At 36.3% G+C, this 19,256-nt stretch overlaps 2 protein-coding genes across 3 annotated transcripts in view; both read right to left on the reverse strand.

The window, feature by feature from the left end:
• Cdc42 (Cell division cycle 42) overlaps nucleotides 1-1,667 on the reverse strand; it is a 28,356-nt gene extending 26,689 nt beyond the window's left edge. Inside the window, exons 1-2 of one of the 2 annotated variants that reach the window (XM_083133166.1) lie at nucleotides 1,584-1,667; nucleotides 509-630 (exon numbers count right to left, since the gene is read on the reverse strand). In XM_083133166.1, the coding sequence (XP_082989292.1) occupies nucleotides 509-613 (105 nt within the window). In that variant the 5' untranslated portion in view covers nucleotides 614-630; nucleotides 1,584-1,667. Of the gene's footprint in view, nucleotides 1-508; nucleotides 631-1,235; nucleotides 1,375-1,583 lie in introns of those variants that run through there. The other variant, XM_083133167.1, reaches the window with a different exon arrangement.
• A 6,681-nt stretch (nucleotides 1,668-8,348) lies between these two features.
• LOC145996407 (glutathione hydrolase 7-like) overlaps nucleotides 8,349-19,256 on the reverse strand; it is a 34,801-nt gene continuing 23,893 nt past the window's right edge. The window contains exons 6-9 of the mRNA XM_083132857.1: nucleotides 16,816-17,112; nucleotides 12,373-12,562; nucleotides 10,051-10,382; nucleotides 8,349-8,641 (exon numbers count right to left, since the gene is read on the reverse strand). Of these exons, the coding sequence (XP_082988983.1) occupies nucleotides 8,469-8,641; nucleotides 10,051-10,382; nucleotides 12,373-12,562; nucleotides 16,816-17,112 (992 nt within the window). The 3' untranslated portion in view covers nucleotides 8,349-8,468. The remainder of the gene's footprint in view (nucleotides 8,642-10,050; nucleotides 10,383-12,372; nucleotides 12,563-16,815; nucleotides 17,113-19,256) is intronic.

Consider the following 19,256-nt stretch of genomic DNA (forward strand, 5'->3'; position numbering starts at 1 on the left):
CTAAAATGAATAAACAGTACACCATAATTACAATGCTAAGAACAACAAACCAAACCCACCTAATGTGCTCACATATGCATAAAGGACCAAGAAACTTACACTAAAAACACAGTAAGTAATCAGAAAGCCTTTTCAGGATGTCAATAGAATTTGATTCATATAAAAACAACAACATTGTATCATGATCTTATAAAAGCTTACAATTGGAACTATATATACACACGACAGAAAATTCATTCTGGAAGAAACATGAAGTATTTGTTAACCCTTCATAACAAATGCATGTATGTGATGTAGAACAGGCACATGAAAAACAAGATTATCAGTCAGCATTTGGAAGTTGGGCCGAAAAGCAAAAATCTGGAACTTCTATAGTTAATATACATTATAAACTGATATGTTTATATCAATATTATGTTGTTCTACAATTAAATTTATAAAAATTATCTTCACAAATACAGAAATTCAATAAATGTAATAGCCATAAGTTCACTGAATTCATACTCACTGTTGGAACATATTCAGAAGGGAATTTGTTGGTTGTATACGATATCAGGAGACAGGTTTTACCCACTGCACCATCTCCTACCACCACACACTTTATTGTCTGCATTGTCTACTCCCAGATGCCTGAAATAATATAATAATTCTATAACTTTCATGTAATCAGTAAAGGATAGATAATTCAAACACAAAACCACAAATATAGGTCTATAGTTGGGAGTTTAAAAAGTTGCATTCAACATTCGAAAACAGGAGAAGAAAACATTTTTGGAAACAAGTTATTACAATTTGAATATCAAACAAATTATAAGTTGCAACACCAGCATTATCTTTTAAAATATTGAAAATATCCCTTCAGGAGTTTCTTGAAATGTATTTTGAACCTAGGTTTCATGGAAAAGCAAATAAACTTCATGTTAGTTCACTTAAGCCCTTTGAACTCGAAAAATTTCTTTACTATTCGTTCACCGATCGTATTGGAATGCCTGCTAGGCATTTAGCGATGATTCACTACAAACAACTAAATTACTAGGCGACTTTCCGCGAAAATGCATCCTCCACCATCGGAAGCACAAATTTCAAACCATAATAAATGACTGAGAATCAATGTATTGTGTGTATATATATTACAACAATTACACAATAATGCTGCACGCCAGACTAAAATGTTCATTAGAAGGCGTTTCTCTATCAATACCAGTAAAAATCTTGCACACACGAGCGAGGCTTACGTGTTACTCGAATAGCAGCACAACTTCTCGTAAAGCTTTGTCTCTTTACGATTACTGAATTACAATCATGCAATCATTTAAGCATTAATGTAATCCTCAATCTGTATTAGTATCTGTTTTGAGCACAATTTGAAACAAATCACACATATTCACAACGTAAATCAAGAAAATTGAACAATGTAATATATGAAGGAGCCATCTTGCTATATACTACGTGTGGAGAATGAAGGTAGTAACTTTATAAATATAAAATTTCAAAGCACTGTAAAAATATCAACTACTCATTGTTTCCACATTACCACATGCGTTAAAAAATGACGATGCAATATACATTAAATACAAATATACCTTATACAAGGGCGTCGACACTACAAACCCATAAGGTGTACACTCTCCTTCTTATCGCAACAGAACCATCTACCGGTGAACGTATGAACTAGAAAGAAATTGAATGGTCGAGTTGGGTATCCCTTATCGCACAACGGGAGAGTAACTTTGCGTTCTGACGTCACTGTATAAAACTTTCATTGTACCGCTAAATGGCTACGTTGTTAGGTTAGGCTTGTTATGTTTAATTGTCTCAGTATAAATAATACATTTTATGTGTATTTATTCCAAGGGAACCAAATCTAACAGACCTAAACTAACAACATAGGAATTATCCTCTGACGTCAATATACGAAGTTGGTCTCGAGTTGTGTGATAAAGGAGACCCGTTGAAAAGTTTTGCCTAATGCGCCTACCTCTACGATGTAGTTTGGCCAAGAACATTACATCCGATTTGATGTCTTTTTATTAGAATATGGTTCAGAAGGTGTTTCCACTGGGTAAAAACTACTGCAAAATGAAAAGTTACAATTGAGATTATATAGAGAACTTCTTGAGGCTGCTGGCCCCAGGAACTGGCGTACGCAGGAGGGGCTATAATGGCGCTACAGCCCCTTTCGTGAGTTTTTTAATGAAAGAAGTAAAGAACGCGGCAAAAACGAAAACGGTAAATCTCCCTCTTAATGTAGGGTGACCAGATTTTCTGAAACGAAAAGCAGAACATCCATGGATGCATACGAGGGAGATTGCAGCTATAACTAAAAGAGCACAGGGTCAAATGCAACCCCCCTTACCTCCTTGGCAAAGTAAAAGTCATACTGGTTACGTCTCCTTAAATATTACACAACTCACTTTTCTCTTTAATCTGTATTCTTCTTTATTTGATTTAGTTTTTATGTTTCATTTTTCATTTCTCCGTTTTTCATTCCTCCTTTTGCTTATCTTTTTAATTTTACAGATTAACCTTCCTATCTCTCATTCTTACTGGTTTCTTTTTTTGTGTTTTTTCTTACTTTCTTACCATAAAACATCTAGACATTGTGAAATAATATTAAAATGTTAATCAATACTGAGAATACATATATTTGTTATACATATATAAGGCACCAACAGTTTCACAGCGGTAAACAATTCGTCTGGATGTTTTGCAGGACATTTTGCAGGATGCTGTTGAAAGATAGGACATATTTGATTTTTTGGAGTAGCATCGCACATTGAAGGACATGACCCTCAAAAAAAGGACTGTTCTGCGAAAATCAGGATGCCTGGTCACCTTACCATAGGGTGATTTTTGATGACCATTTTTGTGTTTGAACAACCTTTCAAAACTTTGGTTGAAAATAGAAATTATGAAATATTTTATAGGTTGATGCTATATAATTAATCATCTTTACAATTATGTGAGGGTGGTATCCCCCTAGTTCCTGGGATTTTTTAAAAGTACTAAAGCAATGAAATTGAACATCTGTATTGCATTTTTAATACTTTGAGCCTCACTATAACTTCTACACAACATGTTGGGGCAGTGGTAGCGCTGTTGCCTTGTAATCAAGGGGCCCCAGGTTCGATACACAGTAGAAGCACATAGTGGTTCGGATCCCACTTTAAACTGTAGGCCCAGTCCCAATTAGCCTTTCTGTGCATAATGTGGACTTAAAAATTCAATCAATCAATCAATCTACACAACAGGTGTAATTTTCAGACAGAGTGAAAGTGATGCTTATGAACAGCAGAAGATACCCTAAAGAGGCAGCTTGCAAAGAAACACACATGAAGTGAATGGGTGAGAGAAAGAAGGTACACTAGACTGTCGCTAATCCGGCCATTCCTTGCACATATGGGTGCTGGATTATTGAGAGGGTCGGAAATTATGTACTACTATGTAGTTTAAACACATAGGGACTATACAGGCTGTACTTTATGTATTTCCTTTTAGAAGCCATAGTATGTGCTGAACTTTACTGTAAGAAAGTCACAATTCCAAATACTGTACGTATGTATAGCATTGTTTAACATTTTTAACTAACAACATTGTTGAACACGATAATTCATTGTTGGGCATGTCATTTCTGCTTGAGTGACTACAGGCCGGATGTGGGCCGGACTACTGAGGGCTGGATTAGCGAGAGTCTAGTGTAATTTTGAGCTGAAATAGCCATTTTATTGCTTACGCTAAGCTACATCGGAGAAAGGAAACATTCTCCCTCTCAGCTCGTAGTAATAGTCAGTAGGAAATATCATTGAGGGGAAGAGGGAAAAACATTCCTGGAGTGTTTGCCTTTTAACTCTCAGCATTGAAAAGAAGCAGCCAACATTTGAAGTAAAAAGTGTTGAAAATCAGCAAATAATCAACTTTAAGCAATGATGGCCTAAACTGTTTAAGAAGATCACTAATAAAAGCTTGCAAAGCAGAGAAGTGTTTCAAATTATAAAGCACAGGCATTGCATATAAAAAGAAGAAAAAGTATGTGCTAGCACAAGTTTATAGAATAGCCTAGAAGAAGTATTTAAGCTCTACAAAGACAGCGAGATTGTGCTTGCTACTACTAATGCTTATGGTGCGAATGTTCCAATTACCAGTAATAAAAAAAAAATGAGGATGTGGCTAAAATTGTGCATTAAGTACCAGATGACTGCAAAGAGTTGTATGGCATCATTTTATCATGGCCTACTTCCAAGCAATGTGCATATGCTGAAAATTCTGATAGTGACTATCAGTGCTGTACAGTGGGATTCATGAGTATTACCGTGCAAATTGTCCATGACTATTTTCATTCAATTTTATCTTACATCCTGTGTGTTTTTAAGTGATTTATTTTTATGTATGTTGGTGCAGAAATTGTCAACAGCTTGTTTTGAGTTTTCTTTTAAATCTTGAAGCTCTTATTGGGTCAAGTAAAGTGCACGAACATGGTGATGGACAATTTGCACGGTAATACTCATGGATCCCACTGTACAGAGAATACTGTCCAAAGTAAAGTTTATGTTTCAGGTTCACACGTATTTGAAAATGTTGTGTTACTTAAAATTTATTATCGAGAATTGTTAATGTAAACATTTTATTTGTTCAGAACACTTATCTTGCATGGAGATAATTTTCAGAATCCACAAAAAAATAAAGAAATTTGGGGGGAAAGGTCCGGACCCCCTGGATACGCCCTTGGTTACATATCCTTTTATGTAATAGTCAGCCTTCATTTTAACATCTTTTCCTGCTTTTGACATTCTCTTTTAGAAATGCTGGGCTGGGGGGGGGGGATTATGACCTTCATCAACCTCCTCATCCCTCGGGCATGTCACTGTATGGACTTCTCATTCCTTTTGCTTGCAATCTGTATAATTCCTTCAGACATTCACTGTTCAGGATATGCCACTGGCTGGTAGTATACCTTATGGGTTTAATTTCTTTATTGTATTAGGTCAAATATCTAGGAAGCATAATTGAGAGAATAGATGAGGAAGTAAACAGAAGAGGACAAATGGATGGTGGACTGTATCAAAGTTGCATTGATTTGATGTTTTAAGTCCACTTTGTGCACAGTAAGACTAATAGGGACTGGACCTACAGTTTAAAGTGGGATCTGAACCACTATGTGCCTCCACTGCGCATCGAATCTGGGACCCCTTGTTTACAAGGCAACAACGCTACCACTGGGCCATCAGAGAGGCGACTATATCAAAGTGTTCGAAGATTAATATGGAACAGGGACGTACCTATGAAATGCAAGAAGGTAATATATAACACATACTATGTGCCAATAATTACAAGGGATGGACAAAAAAATGTAAACATCCCAACATCGGGACAGGTAAAAAAAAGGTAAAGTGCTCCCCTGTGCATAGCACCACACCATGAAGGGGTATAGGGGGTGTGGGGTAACGCCCCACACTTTCTTGATCCGGTCGTGAGCGGGGGTGATGTGATCAGCATCATGCCCCTGTCCGCCTTTACCCCCCAGGTACCCATGTTATTCGACGCTGGGTGGGCGCCGGGGCCGCTTCCATCGTTAGAAAAGTTCCCGGATTTGAACTGGCCGGGGATCGAACCCGGGACCTTTAGCATGGTAGTCAGACACGTTACCGACTGAGTCACCGTTGCCACTCGGGACAGGTAATATCGACGCAATTTTTCCACTTGATATCGGACGCAGTGTGATATTCTCTTGTTTCGCGCTGTGATATAGGACCCTGTCGGACTGGTGGGAATCGGCAGTTGCACTGTAAATAGCATGCAGTGCAGTTGATACTGAATCATGTCCAAGCTGACAGTGTTTCAAAGAGGGCAAATTGTTGGTGCAGGCCTTGCAGGTGCCTCTGGTACCAACGTAGCTACGTTATTTGGCATATCGAGAGGGACTCTATCCAAGATCGTGACGACATAATAGTGTGTCCGGAAAGACATCATCAGATAAACACCTGCGTGGACGGAAATGTACACTGAGTGACAGAGACAGGAGGAGACTGAGGAGGATTGGGACCATGTTTTGCATGAAGAATGGTGCAAGATCCAATTATTCACCATCCAGAGCTTGTATTTGTCCATTCCTCGGAGACTGCAGGCCGTTTTGGAAGTTAAAGATGGTCCTGCACCTTATTAGCTACAGCACTCTGGCTTTTCTTCGCAGGTGTTTCTTGTCCATCCCCTGTACATATGGAGCAGAGACTTGGACAATGTCAGAGAGAGACAAAAGAAAGATGCAGGCAGTAGAGATGAAATTTTTAAGGAGTATATTGGGGAAGACTAGAAGGGATAGAATAAGGAATGAGGAGATTGGACACAGTGGGTGTGGTGAGGCTTCAGGACAGGACAGATCATGCACAGATGAGATGGTTCGGACACACGAGGATGGATGCAGAAAGACTACCAGTAAGAGCTTACAATGCACAAGGTATGGGAATAAGACCAAGGAGGGGGGGGGGGGGAAGAGACCAAGATGCCGTTGGAAAGAGAAGATAGTGGAGTGTTAGGAGAAGAGGGCAAGATTGGAACACCGTGGAGATAGAGGAGTGGTGGAAGACCAGAAAAAATGGAGAGGCTTGATTCTTTTACTAAATTTCATTTGTTTTGTATAGTTTTCTCCTCTTTCCGTTCCTCTTGAGTTTCTGCCACTTATTCATTCTCTCTTTCTCTCTCCCTCCCCCCTCCTTCCCTAAAAATATTTCCATTTTCCAGTGATTCATAAATCTCATGTCATACAATCTTTAATATAAATATAAAACCCACTCAAGAGAATATTTCATACCAACCATGATCATATGTCGCAAAATAACACCTTTTAAAACTTATTTCATAAAAATGCTATTCTCAAACCCACCAGGCATAGCAAACAACCAATATCGGTTGCCAACTACAGATGAGCAAAGCATCGGCCATGAAACTTACAATTATGACCCTGAAAAAAAAAATCCATCTCTCTTCTCCCCGTTACCCCCGCACCCCCTATATGCCTTCATGGCGTGGTGCTAAGCACAGGGGAACACTTTACCTTTTTTTTACCTTCTCCCATGCACTCAGTATCCTTGGAAAAAAGTTATCTCAGACTTGACTCATTAATTAATTCTGAAGCTTCCTGTATAGAACTAACTGACCATTTAAAAAATTAAAAAAATATGCCAAGGATAAGACTTCAATATGTAAAAAATTCCAGTATAAACATCATTTACAGATTTCAAGTTATGCTGGATGAAAGTTACAGTTGCATTACTTTCGAAATACAAAATTATTATCAGCAATTTTAAAAATAATCTTTACAGACTAGTAGAGTGGGAAGTATAAGTATTACCAAGCAAATTGCCCATCACCAGGTTTATTGTCTTTGTTTTATGGAAGGAGAGCTTCAGTAATTGAAACAAAATAGCAAACAAGCTGCCTATAAATTTAAAATTTCTTTCTTGCCCTTCTTCTTGTTGTTCTTTGTTCAAAAACCTAATTTGAGTGCAATACTACAAAAACGTTAATTTTTCCAGAAACACATTAAATATCCCTGACATTTCCATTACTTTTCCACAAAAAATTAATTTCCCTGACTTTTCCAAACTGGTAGACACACTGAATTCTGTTGCAAAAGTAAGGCAAGCTTTAGACGAAAGCATTTTCCTTAACATTTATGCCATAACCAAAATGCTACCGTGTAAAATGCACAATCTTATGGCATTTCAGATGCCATGGTATATCTCAAGGATAGAATCAATCCTATTCCGTAGCATAACCAATCATGAATCAGTCCTATTCCATAACATAACTAATCAGAAGTGACATGTAGGTCACGAGTGCAGATGTAATGGTGGCCCGGTGAGATGTAAACAATGTATCATTTCATACTTTCAAAAGCTGATAACTACTCAACCAAGAAGAATAACATTCCCTATAAAAGGTGTTAGGTACAAATCAATAGCGCTGCTAAAATACATACTTCATAGCATATACAATACACGTTTGGAAGAACAAATTAGTTGTTTCAATTGAAACACCAGGCACTGGCTTTCATCTAATATTCTCTGCATGCTTCACATCACAATCGCTAACCGGAATGTTTCAGGAAATGATTCCGTGTAAAGCATTGTCTGCTATAGAAAATGCTACACCATTCTTGGAAGCATTTATGCTAGAAAAAATGCTAAGGGAAATGCTTCTGTCTAAGTCTGGGCTAAAAATCAAATTCCTCTGCATTTGTTTCCAGAATTAATCAAACATAAAGACAGGAAGTGCTTGAATAATATAAATCATGTAGCTTTTCTTACATTTTATATATATTCAAATACAATAAAAATATTACAACAGTCCGAACAACAAGTTCAATTTAAATGCATGTCATGAGGGCTACGCAATAATCACCAGTTTAATAAATAAGTACAGACATAAGTCAGAGTAGAAATAAATATTATGCCTCTATAAAGCAAAATAAACTAAAATCGAGATGCAACCCCTCCACCACGAGAATCTGAATGTGAACTGAGGTTGTCTCCTTTCTTCTCCACAATGTTACTGCTTGTGTAGGGCTCCAGGAGGTTCTGATGGTTGTACCCCAACTTCTCAAGCATTTGAATCACGTCATCACTAAGCTTCGGCTTGTGGTTCACTGCAGAGATCAAAAGAAAACATATTTGCTTGACAACAGCCTTCACTACACAAAGAAATACAAGAGAAATTGATGAACTACTTTGTAAATATTTAACACTAAATTAGGTGCATAATTTTTTGTAACATACATAGGCATGTGCGGTACCAGTTCTGCAACACTTTAATTATCTTCAAGGGGAAGAGTGACAATTACGCACCAGTTGTGCATTTATTTTAATATCGTCCAAATGGGTACTACTACTAAGAAATGTTGCATGCGGAAGTGTTTTTTTTTTTTAAGGTGATTATTAAGCTAGACATGAAGTTCGAAAAATATGATCAATAAGTATTTACAGAATCCTATGTATTCCTTATGGGAAATCAACTTCAAGATATGGCTAATAAAATGGGAGTTTCGACTTTTCCTACAACTAAGACATTGTTCGACGTGTCCTTTTGTCATCCATGTACTATTCAAAGTCTATGGATGTCAAATATTCCCAAGAGAACGAATAAAATAATGGTCCCATAAGAGTAATGTATTTTTCCTTGCCTCCTACAGCCATCCTGGCAGTGTTGCTAAAGCTGATGTGCATAAAAAAAAGCTAAATTTCAACTTAAATAGAGCTAAAGTTGACTTTCAAGAAGCTAGATTAATGAACGCTGCTTAAAGTGCCCCATAGGGTAATTCTAGGTGTCAGAGGGTTGGTGGCACTGCTATTATCTTTAACTTTAAAGCAATGACAATTTATTGTTGGTTTTCACCATCTAGATCCGGTGCCATAACTCATCTCAATAATCCACCAATGGTTGCATGAAATTGCAAATAAAGGAATTTTGGATAACAATATTATGTCATCTTCACGTCAGCTGCTGCAGAGAGAAGGACCTAGGGGAAATTGTAATGTAAACTTACTAATGTAAATGGCTGAAATTTAGAGCCAAAACTGATATCTCATTTGGAAAAAAATAAAAGTTAACATCATTTCTTTTTTTAATTTGGAAGTAATGGAATATTGGAGGGAATTTTCTTAGAGGGAAGATACACATGTTTTATCAGAACATATTTGAGTTCTGTTACTTGTCTGCTCTTTTAGTTACAGCTCTTTAAAAATGCTTGTTCTTAACTTCTTTTTCGAAATTTGAGTCTCAATATCTATCGTGGGGGACCTAATAAGAATTTGGTATTTATAGCATAAAGAGTACTCAGTGAGGAATGCTTGGAATTACAATAGAGGGAAGTTGGTCGAAAAAAGCTGAATTGAAGTTTCTTTTACAAAAACAGGCAAACCACTTTTCTTTTTTTTTAATTCTTAATTATTTTTTTGACCATTTGATATGGATTGAACCAATTTCCTTTCCAGGAAACTATAACAGCAAATCATTAAAATAGTTAAAAAAGGAAAGTTAACGGGTTAATGAACCTACCCTCTAGAGTGATATTTGTGCTCTGCTCCCCAGCCCTGATCCGAGGGGATTCGATGCTCGTTGTGATGTTCCCCTGAAAGACCAGAAGGTTGAAGACAACTTGAGCCAGCAAAGTCGCATCAGCCGCTCCAACAACCATCCTGCGACTGCACACTTCTCGTGACTTCACGATGATGGCTGGAGTTGCAAGAGAAAGTGGTCGCTTCCCTGGTCCCATCTCATTGGCCGATGCATTGTTCATGGACACCACCGGATAGAAGTTGGCCAATGCATTGTTCAGAAGGAACCCGCTGTCTGTAACAACTTTGGATCCAAACCATGTGTTCAATCCACTGGAAAAAAAAAAAAGAATACAACATTATTAGCTGATGCAGGGTGGCCACTCTAGGACCATGATAAAATTGAAGTATAATTCCCGGTTGTCAATGAGAACTTTCCAAAATTCAAGCATTTTCTCTGCTTCAATCTTATGTATCACTGCCTCTCATGGTCTGTGCAATTCCAATGTATCCAAAAATTCTAATTCAATTCAATTACATGGTATCTTGTATATTTAAAATATTTAATTTAAGGTGCAGAATTTACATTTGCCATTTCACATACTAAGAGTTGAAATACATCTACAAACACAAGTCACAAATGTTATTGGATACAACAAAAATTATTAATTTTATAAGAATTTCAAACTCAAATTTAACTAAACAGCTTCAAGATATCTTATCTTGCAATAATCTGCTGCCCATCAGATAAGATTGTTCTGAAAAGGGCTCTAACCAAGTAAACGGATTGAGAGAATTCTGTCCTATTTTCCACACAGCTTCCTTTTTCTTCCTCAATAAAAATGAAAACTAAACTGTGAAAAACTTGCCTCGGGGCACGTGTAAATGTATGAATTCATTTGGATTAATAAAAGTTGCACTTTATCACGTCTATGGAGAAAAATTCATGTAGAATTCTCGCAGAATTCCGGAAAGTAGCCACCCTGTGACACCAATGTATTGGTATCTGAAAGTATTGGCTGGATTTTATTTACCAATACCAGTAATACTGTTCTCCTATTTTGATCGTTCGTAGGATCTGCAAATGCCACACAACACTTTCACAGATCTTAATTATCCTGGAAGTTATGCAAAATTCGAAAGTCTCCATTCATTTTGTTCCAATGTTATGTGAAAGAAACTGTATTTTATGATTCCATAACAGGAATTTTTATATTGTGATGTAATTTTTAAATATTTTAAAGCAAAACTCTGGTAAATTGATGCTTATAATTGGATGGAGAGGAATACTCGCCCCCTAATATTAATTAATATTTTAAACAACCTTTAATTGTTACAATCTGTGTGAGTATCGGTTCACCCTAATCATTGCATTTGAGTTTGTTTTCAAGTTCACTTTATGCACAGATAGGACAACTGGGACTGGACCGACAGTTTGATGTGGCATACAAACCGTTACGCACCTGCACCGGGTATCAAACCTGCGATTCCTTGATAACAAAGCAATGACGTTACAATTATGCTAGTGGTTAACACATATAGTAATATATTATTGTAATTTGATAGCTGACATCCTGTCCAAATTGTGTATAAAAATTAATTAAAAGTTCATCTGTAATCATCAGTGTTCATTTTTTTTAAAATCTTGCAAGGTAGGTTAATCGTAGCAAATGTTAAAATTAAAATTACTCAAATTGCATTACACCTATTACAAAACTGTTTAACTCCTGTTGTTTGATTGATTGATTGAATTGCTTTATTCTACTTCGCTTTTTGTGCCACTTTTGGCTAATTTGCAAAGATGGGGATGAGTGATGAAATTGATGAATGGACACTCACAAACATCCATGCCCAGGCTGGGATTTAAACCAGGTGCCCAGCATCGTAGCACAATGTGCTAACCACTCTGCCACGGAGGCCGGCTACTTCTGTTGTTATACACATTGACAAGTACATAATTGTGTGCAAATTTAGTTTGTAGTGGTATCCTGATTCCTCTACTGTTCCACTGAGAGTACGCTAAGTGAAGGAAGGTAGGGGATATTTTATTGTAAACTATATTTTCCAATAATATTTACTCTCATGATGTTTCGATGATGGGCCCTGTTTTAAATTGAATCACCTATATATTGAAACATACAGTATTTAGTTAAACAATTTTGCTCCATCTCTATTAACATTACAAGATAACAATATTTGTTTGTTAATTCATCATTACCCACCAGAGATTTTGCCAAAAAATTACACAAAATCCCAGTTTTTGACAAAGAAATTGCACAAAACCGTACAAGAACAAACACCATTTATTCAACATGGTGCTCACCTTACTACTGAGATATAAACATCATTGCTATCCATAACAGCCACATGAGATCCAACAGGCTCTGGAACACTTGGAACACTCCACGAATGTGCAGTTGGCTGATCAACTTCTGAACGCAGCTGCCCTAATTCTGTCTTATCCATCATTTGGAGCGTGATGTTGGATACAGACAACGAAAAATCCGGATCACCTGAAAAACACAAACAGGAGTTTAAAATGGATAGATAAATTATTCCGTCGGACATAATGCTGCGTGCACATGGAAATGTAAGGAAAAATATAAATACCTAATATATGGGTGTCAATATGAAATAGTTAACAATGGTGAACAAGTAATGAATAGATACAAAATAGATGGATTTTGCCATACATAAAAAAATGCATTAAAAATAATTTTAGAAAATAAATTCTGCATTTACAATCAGAAGAAGATAAAGAAACTGACTAAACAGTGCACTCAATCACATTTTTATTTATAGAAATACTGGATAATAGTAAAATTATCAGCATATATCAACAAAATGATTTTACCAATACGTCAATATATTCATGCTTGGGGAATAAAAGATGTGGTTGATAATAAGACGTAAGGGAGTTGCTTAATATTTTCCACAAACCTTACGTAGAGGTTCTTTAAATTCTGTATGTCAAATATTTTAAAGGTTGTTGATTTCAATTTGTTTTCGGTGAGTAGGAAGATGGATTTAATGTAATGCTTTATGTTTAAATGCAAATTGAATTTGTAATGGATTATTTCAAGGGAAATAATATCTTAAGAAGTATAAACTATGTTGGTTTGCAAACCTGTTGGTTTCAATATATGCACACAGAAGAACCTCTACAAGAAAGTTTCACAGATAATATTAGTAACTAGCTTACGTCTAAATATGTCAATATAGGCTGAAACCCCAGATTTTACAGCCAGGATAGGGGGATAACTTATTCCAAATATTAAAGATTGAACAATTTACATATTTTCCATGAGAAGTGTTGTGCTGAAACTCAATCAGGACTATAGTGAGTTAAGAGACAATATCGAAATCTGAATGATCAGCGCACCAACGCCGATTATTTCGAAGTTCAGATGAACGAGATCAATTTTAATCCACTCTACATGAACTTGGTTTAAAGATTTGCATTGCACCAATGAAAAACGACGTTCAGGAGATTCCGTTCAACTGATCCGAGATTAATTTGTAAGGCTATACCTGATTGGTTGGCTAAAACAAATGACAATCAAGAACCCCATAGAGTAATGTGATGTGTTAAAGTATCAACATGTAGGAAAAGAAAATAATTCGGGCTGCAAACTTCTCTGAATTTGAGAGATGTACTAATCAACCTTCTCAATATGTACAAGGATGTAGTGGAGTGTAAAAAAAAAATAATAATAATAATATTAAGACGGCACAACACAAAAGGAGCATTGCTTGCATTATAGAATTATTTTCCTGTAGTTTACGGTTATTACAAGCATAAGAAAACAGTTTTTTCTTTGTGACGTTTCAGGAGAACACACGCTCCTTTCATCAGACATTTATTTTCATTTTCATTTATTTTTCATTTTGAAAATAAGTGTCTGATGAAAGGAGCGTGTGTTCTCCTGAAATGTCACAAAGAAAAAACTGTTTTCTTATGCTTGTAATAACCGTAAACTACAGGAAAATAACAAAAGGAGCAGGAGAGGAGAAGGAGAAAGCATGGAACTTTCTTCTACAGGGACTTTAATGCCTTACGAAATGCATTCGATTTTGAGAGAACAGCGTACGCTGAACCTCGCTCGCTCAAATAAAGATATATTATTATTTCTATTATTACTATACTGTGGTAAGTATTTGAATTTTTCATTTTTTAAATCTTATATATTTATATTGTATTGTAGTGTAAATGGCCAGTAACATGTATTTTTGTAAATTTATACAATCATATTTCCAACACCATGTAGAAATATCGTAAACATTGCTCTGTTTTAATTTACCTTGCACGTAATATATGACATTTATATATGTTTTGTGTTCTGGGATAGAAAGTGCAGTATTTATAAGCATTACGACTTTGCACCACAGAACCACAAATTATTATTATTATTTTGGCAGTTTTTAGTTTACATAGTTCTCGAATTATCAGCATTGTACTACATCTCTAGCGTTTGCACGCCCTCGATATCACTTTCCACTCCTTTTATATTAAAAAACAACTGCCTGCAGTCGAAGCGTCAGTATCGTGAACCAAGATCACACACCAAAATGGACACGAATGGCCGATCAGAAGATAAACTCGTTTTGATGTTCCTAGATCACGATCAAGTGTTGAACAGTCTTCGTGCAATGGAATTTTCCAGTGATCCTTTCCCGATCCGAGTTTAAAATTTGATCTTCGTTCGTGCACACGGCCATGTGAAGCTAAAATTCAAGTTCTAGCACTTAATTGGGTTTTCCATATTATACAACTTCCACTAGATAGTTTATACAGTAATACCGATAAGCCGAACTTCGCTTAATTCGGACAGACTTTGTACTGTACTGTATAGTGTATTTAGGCCTATGCCCTTTAAATACACCATAATAAACGTGTATTGTTCCTATAAACAGAGTATTAATGCACATTCTACTGTTAATCCGGACTTCTGATAAACCGATCAACTTATCACCCCATTAGTCCAAATTAACAAGGTTTAACTGTTCTTAAAGATATTATTTCCCTTGAAATAATTCATTACAAATGTAATTTGCATTTAAACAAAATGCATTGCATAAAATCCATCTTCCTACTCAACGAAAACGAATTGAAATCGACAACTTTAAAAAACTGACATTTATACAACATTGTCGAACTCAGCGAGTCCCAGGGAATTAACAAACACGCATACAATTGAATATAAAATACATCTTATTTGTGAGTGTAGCAGACAGTCACAAGTTTACTTACATAATTAAAAACAGCAGTTCCCACTGTGTATTTCTGGAAAATTCAGCCCAAATACATTGAATTGAGAGAACAGTGTTTGCAGCATTAGCAAGTACTACTCCGAGGTCTGTGGAGCACATTTGAAGAAATAGATTGCAGTGAAATTTGGTTGAGAGAGAATGCAGACCATGGGGAAGCGAATGCTGATGAAACAAAAATAGTTCAAATTTTCACCACCAGGTGGAAATGTGGCACTGAAATAACAACCATAAATTGGACATTCAAACTTTATTTTTAGTTTATGTCAAAGTCTTCAATATGTGCACCACCAAATGAATGACCATTTCGAAGTGTAAGACAGCATGATCAATGATTCAACAGTAGGATGTTCATTGTGCACCGATTTCAGCACCACCTGATGGTGAAAATTTTAACATTTTTTCGTCATCGGCATTTGTTTTCCCATGTTGTCCATAGCTTCTACATCAAGTTTCACAGCAACCCAATGCTTAGAAAGGGTTCCGAGTAGCAGGGCTTCAGTCACAAAATCTATGGAAAAAATAAATAGCTCATTCTCCTGTACCAGTCTTACTATAGACTCACTATGAAAAACACTACTACAGTCACGATCGGATACTATTTATAGTGAAAGAACTATTATTCACAAGCAATATTGATGTAAAAAGTTGTCATTTGTTGAAAGGAATGCTTAACCTCTTCACATACTTAGTGTGGTAATAATTCATGTTTTTCAACAGAGGTCAGTTAATCCGAAAACAGTGGTTAGGAGTCAGGTTTTCTGATAGAGGACTGAAATTCATGTGATTTAGCATACTAGCAGAATTCATATGAATTCCATTGAGGAGTTGAAAAGAGAATGTACCTGTCTTCAGAATGATTGCTCCAGAAATGCTGAGGAGGCCTGCCGACGCACATGATGGCAAATCCAGATGTGCAGCGATAAGGATGGTCAACGTACCAAGAAGTTTGAGCATTGAGAGCTGCACTGACATTAATCTTACAGATATTCTTGTCTTATTTCACCCTTAAGGCTCAGCGGGATCCATTGGCCGATGCCAGGACAGCTGTTTTCGATTTTTTCTCTCCTTTTGAAAAACTGCTATGATACTCCAAAATCTGAAAAATTACATCTGCTTAAAATTCTTTCAAGAGCATTGGTGTGAATCTCCATGTGGTTGACTTACTCTGTGGTCCCCATCTTATCAATCATTTAATAGACTTATGTAGCCATGAAATTATTGACAATATCCAGGCAACAGCGAAAGCAAACCACACAAAAATTTGCGTGAATGGTCTTGAAAGAATTCTAAGCAGATGTAATTTTTCAGATTTCGGAATATAAATGTTTTTCGAATTCAAAAACAGCTGGCCTGGCATTTGCCAAAGGTCTAGTCTAGTCTAGCTCTGCATTGATTACCCCACTTTAATAATAATATTACATCAAGTTCCGACCATGCCTTATGGCCCACCCTGTATACATTATTTAGATTCACCATGAAATCTACTACACATTACCTAGCTTTGCTTGATACGCTGCAGTCAGTCGAATGGTTTCAGCTATCCTGTGTATGGTGTCAACAGTGTTGGCATCAGTGTGCGTCAAATTGTACCCGTCAAGGACACCGAGAATAGCGAGAAGAAGAGGACCTCCGGAGGGTGCACCGGGGACCATGACGGTGAAGTTGCTGAATGTCGAACTCAATGCAGAACGACGGATCGGCTGGTAGTGTTGAAGATCTCCAAGTGTCATCAGCCCATTCGCTTGGTTCACTGCATCCAGAACCTCATTTGAAAGGCTTCCATTGTAAAACACTACAAGATTATCACAGGAACACATCAAACATAATTCATTTATTCTTTCAAGGAAGATAGTACTGCAGCAATAAAAATGTTCTATGAAGGAATACTATAAAAATTAGGGATGGACCGATATGAAAATTTGACCGATACTGATAAAGTACAAATATAAAATTTACCGATACTGATAACATATATTCTACCAATCTGATATAAAATTCCGAATGATTCATTGACCTCCTTAAAACTGTATTTTACCAGATGAACCAAGCTTTAGTAATGCAAAAGAAACTGCATATTTAGACATTTACTTTAAACATTATATGTTTATATCTATAAAAAGTGTAACAAAATGGCAGAATATTGCACTAAATTGTAAGATATTTTAGATATATCAGATCGGTAATTTTACAGATAAACTGTTACTCTATTGACAGATCCCGATAAGTACTAATTTGTCCCATCCCTAATAAAAATACTATCTAGGGGTGATTCCAAAGTATACCAGGTGTATTAGGGAGAAGCATTGAATGTAACTAGAGTTCATATGGTGAAACGATGATTTTACCTTCTCCTGAACTGTATATTCAATTTTCACAACAAAGATATATGTCCTAGATTTTATTATATTTCCCCACATTTTCTATTCTTTCATCTCTGCTTCGTGAAAAGTGGAATCAAGGTTCCACTGTGTATACAGGGTGATTCATATAAAACTGACATGTTATTATGAATGTATGTAAACAACAATACAGCTAGAAACAAGCCATTAGATGAAAAATAAAATAGATATGGAAGTTTTAATAACTTTTACATTACATGTTGATAATGCCCTCCCCTCCTCCTAAAGGCACAGCTGAATGTTGCTGGATGCACAGCTTTTTCAAGTAGCTCCCCAATTGTTCTCATGATGCTAAGTCAATATCAAAGTTTTGGGGTTTCCCCCCAGAATCCAACCTGGGACCACTCACACCAAAGCTAGTCGGGAGCCCAGTATTCAATAACATTACTAATTAAAAATTTAATATAATATATTGTATCTGATATGCCACTGCTGCTGGGGTGAACTTTGCTAATAAAATAAAAGTGTTTTATGTGAGAAAAGTTAGTAAAGTAAATGACTATCTACTATGGCTTTTATCTACCACCCCCCTGCTGCCATATGAAGCAAGCTTCTTTGATTAACGTTAACAATGGCTAAAACATTAGTTTCTCTTATATGTATGTATTGAATTCTCTCTCTTGTAGTTTACGGTTCTTACAAGCACATAAACGGGTTTGTCAGCTCACATCATCGAAGAGAAGGGTTTTATAAAGAGTAACGGGAGACAGAAATTTAAATGTGTGGGAGGCTTTGTTCGTTGCAGAACACTGGAAGAAAATGAATAACGGGAATGGCAATATACACTCAGCATGGGGTTCTCACTTTCGCAAGTGGAGTAAGCCACCAACATTGGAATTTAATCCAACAGACGAAACGGAGAACCTTTGTAGAAAGGAGGATGGTTTCAAATTACCTGGTGATGTTTGGGATCCATAATTGAAATTTAATAACATCTTCAATTAAAATCTATTTAAAACTGCTTGTTTCACAGTTTTTATGTTTCAACAACAAAACATCATTGACAAGACTCATTGTATAACTGCTTCTTATTTTTGTTAAATTTACTTCATTGGTATAACTGTAATATTAATAAAACTAAGAATAAATGTTTGAAGGGAGCAAGTGTTCTCCTGAAAAGTAACATAAAGAATTGTGTTTACGTGCTTGTAAGAACCGTGCAGTACAATAGATATAAACATGCGTATTATGCTGTTAAGAAATGTACAAAGTTCCAAAAGTCATTGTTTGTGCCATATCTTGGAAGAAACATACTATGTAGGCAAGGATAGGTGAAAAGTAAAGTCAGAGGTCCAAGACACTGAATACTACTAAACATTAAAATGCTAGATCAGGGAATAAGTCCAAGGCATGGTCATGCATGTCTGACACTTCTTGCTTGGTGATCACTTAGAAACAAAAAGTAACCACGTACTATCCACTCTAGGAACTTGTGGAAATTTCCGATATGTATAACATTCTGAACTTTTCTTATTCTTATATACAAACAAATTGCTATTACAGCATAAGTTGTGGATCATTTTGGAGTGTCCAGAGT

This window comes from Lepisma saccharinum, chromosome 12 (genome assembly GCF_977018435.1).
Source record: "Lepisma saccharinum chromosome 12, izLepSacc3.1, whole genome shotgun sequence".
Classification (NCBI taxonomy): Eukaryota; Metazoa; Arthropoda; class Insecta; order Zygentoma; family Lepismatidae; genus Lepisma; species Lepisma saccharinum.